General features: G+C 39.6%; 1 protein-coding gene across 9 annotated transcripts in view; it reads left to right on the forward strand.

Moving 5' to 3' along the window:
• Positions 1-2,945, forward strand: part of PDS5B (PDS5 cohesin associated factor B) — a 238,784-nt gene that overhangs the window by 136,305 nt on the left and 99,534 nt on the right. For all 9 annotated transcript variants that reach the window (XR_002827660.1, XM_014449724.2, XM_023748999.1 and 6 more), the window contains one exon: positions 731-779. Coding sequence is in view for 8 of the 9 variants with exons in the window: in XM_014449724.2 (XP_014305210.1) it covers positions 731-779 (49 nt within the window). In the remaining variant the exon portion in view is untranslated. The remainder of the gene's footprint in view (positions 1-730; positions 780-2,945) is intronic.

A 2,945-nucleotide genomic window follows, 5' to 3' on the forward strand; every position in this document is an offset into this window, starting at 1 on the left:
ATATATATATATATATATATATATATATATATATATATATATATATATATGAAAGCCTAAAGTGACTGTTAAAGACTGAATGACCGGTCGTAATTACGTGCACCTGACCCGAGGGGGGCAGGCACTCAATGCAGGAGCTGCCCCCTGGGTGGGTCAAGTGTGCTCCCACAGCAAACCTCCCCCAGCTGCCCAACCTCCTTATGGTCCCTCCCCCTGGCCCTGGTCTGGGACGGGGAACTGGGGGTGGGGGGAGATGCAGCCCCTTTCCCAGGGGGGCCGAGGGCCCAGCTCTCTCCTTGGGGCCGGTGGCCAACCTCCCGCGCCCCGTTCCTCCTTCCATCTGGCAGGTCTCAATTGGCCTGCCACCCAACCCGCCGCAGTGGTGGCCTGGTGGTGAGGGAAGGAGGAGGGGGAAGGTGGGGAACCGCACGGTGGCAGTGTTGGCATCTGGCGTCCGTTCCTTCCGTGCCTGGCCCAGTGACCATCACCTCCTTTCCCGACCCCACCGGGGCCTTTGAGCACCAATCGGCCCAGCCCTAATCGCCAGCCAGGCCTAGGGACCTCACCCATGCATGAATTTCATGCACCGGGCCTTACTAGGTAAAGAAGGAGCATTTAGTGGTGGTAAGGCTGGAGCATTTATAGGTTATGCTTATCTAATGTTCTGAAGAATATAATGAAGATTATTATTAGGAAATTTTAATTTTGCATTTTTTTCTGTGATTTTCAGACAGATGCCAGTGTCAAGGCCATATTTTCAAAAGTGATGGTCATTACAAGTAAGTTACTTCAAATATTATATGTAAAATTTAAGTTTTAGTTGAAACATTTCTGATAATTTCAAGTTTTTCATGGAGTTCCATTTTAGGATATAATAATATAGGAAAAAACTAAAAAGTTTTTGATTGATTTTTTTTTGACAGCTCAGCTTTCCCTTTTTTTTCAGACTTTTTATTTACTTTGCATACCGCATGGAAATGTTTTGTTTGTTGATACAAGCAAGAGCTCCATAAAGAACTTACATACATTTATTTTTGAGAATTAGTTCAATTTATTACATTAAAAGTGAATCTGTGCTTTGGTATTGCTTGCTTTAATGTGAATCTATCTGAAGCTAATTTCATTTTGAGCCAAATTTATAATGAAGGATATACCTAATAATTACAAAAGGGTTTCTTTGAAAACAATTATTAATTAGCCTTTTTGCTTTCAGTGATTTCAAAGAAGACGTTACTTAATTGCATTGAACAGTAAAGACAAAAGGATTATGTAGCATATCCTCTTGGTCAGTGCAGGGAGAGATAATAGCAGTTGTTGCAGGGCATTTGCTTTTTCTTCCAGACCACTGTGGATCACAGAGGGACAGGGAAAATAAACACCTAGAGGAATGCTTCTGCTGAGCTTCCACAGAGTAATAATGAAGAGAGGTTAGATGGATTTCTGAGATGTTAACAAATATTTCAAGATGTGTATGGAAGTAATATTAAGACACTGAAGAACTAATTCATGGGTTTTAGACTAAGTGATAAGAGTTTTTGCATAAGTAGGGCTTTAAGCCCAAAGTATATTTGAGTCTTAGACAGTTAAACATAAATTCATTTTCAGTCTTTTTGGATAACTTATAGCAAGTGAATTGTACTATTGCTTTTTTATAACTATCTCCTTAGCAGTTTGGGTGTGGACACTACCCCTAAAGTATATCATTTCCTATATTCTTTCTCTCTTTCTCCCTCTATCTCCATCTATTTCTTCAAACAATTTTAGTATTTCCATAATTCTGTTCTGAGGAATGCTAGTATCCTGCAGGAGTTAATTGTATTGTTAGAAAAGAGGAATCTATGGTCAAGTACATTTGTGGAATACTGAATTAAAGGTTTTTTGTTGCTTTCGTTCCCCTCCCCCCCTCCATTTCTATCTATTTCCCTTCCTCCTTTCCTCTCCTGCCTCCCCATTCCCATCTGTCATTCTATTTTGTTTGTTAAAATGGTAGGCCTTCCTGTAACCTTTAATATGATGCCTATCCATTGTGGAGGAGCTGTAAAGGGACATTTTCTAAAATCATTTAAAAACAACAAAGTATGTATTTTGAGTTATAGAACCCTGAAAAAGGTTATCAGTGAATTATTTAGGGAGAAAATTTTTTCTTACTACAGTCAGTGATCTAGCCAAGAACTAAAATGGAATTTCAGAGTTGTATATGAACTTGAAGACTACATTTACTATACTTACATTTTAAGATTCAGTTGGATTTCTACAACTTTTATTAAAGACCATAGTTCTGTATTATAATTTCTGTTACAAGTATCTTATCTGGTTCTCTGTAGCAGTTGTAAGTAGCCAAAAAAAAAAGAATCTAGGATCAATATTTTATTAGCTATCATAAGTGTTTTTGATACATGGACACATTAGGAGAATAGTATAAAAATTATTATTGATTCTACAAAGACTCATTCTTTCTTGTACAATAATGGCATGTCAGGCAGTAACACCTGCAACGTATTGCTTATCATGTGTTGGTGTCAGATAGCAGGAGTGTGCATGTGCATTATCTGGATGGTTTAATAATAAACAATGGAGTACAAGGAAATCATTTCTTTTTTTTTTTAATATATTTTATTGATTTTTTACAGAGAGGAAGGGAGAGAGATAGAGAGTTAGAAACATCGATGAGAGAGAAACATCGATCAGCTGCCTACTGCACACCCCCTACTGGGGATGTGCCTGCAACCCAGGTACATGCCCTTGACCGGAATCGAACCTGGGACCTTTCAGTCGCAGCCGACCCTCTATCACTGAGCAAACCGGGTTCGGCGGAAATCATGTCCAAGTGTTAAAATTTCCTCCTTTTAGACTGAACGGGCTATACCACGTTCTGCTTATCCCTCCATCCATCAGCGGGCTGCTCCCAGCTGTGGACTATGTGAACAGTGCTGCTGTGAGCATGC

The sequence above is a fragment of the Myotis lucifugus genome, unplaced genomic scaffold, assembly GCF_000147115.1.
Source record: "Myotis lucifugus unplaced genomic scaffold, Myoluc2.0 scaffold_7, whole genome shotgun sequence".
NCBI lineage: Eukaryota > Metazoa > Chordata > Mammalia > Chiroptera > Vespertilionidae > Myotis > Myotis lucifugus.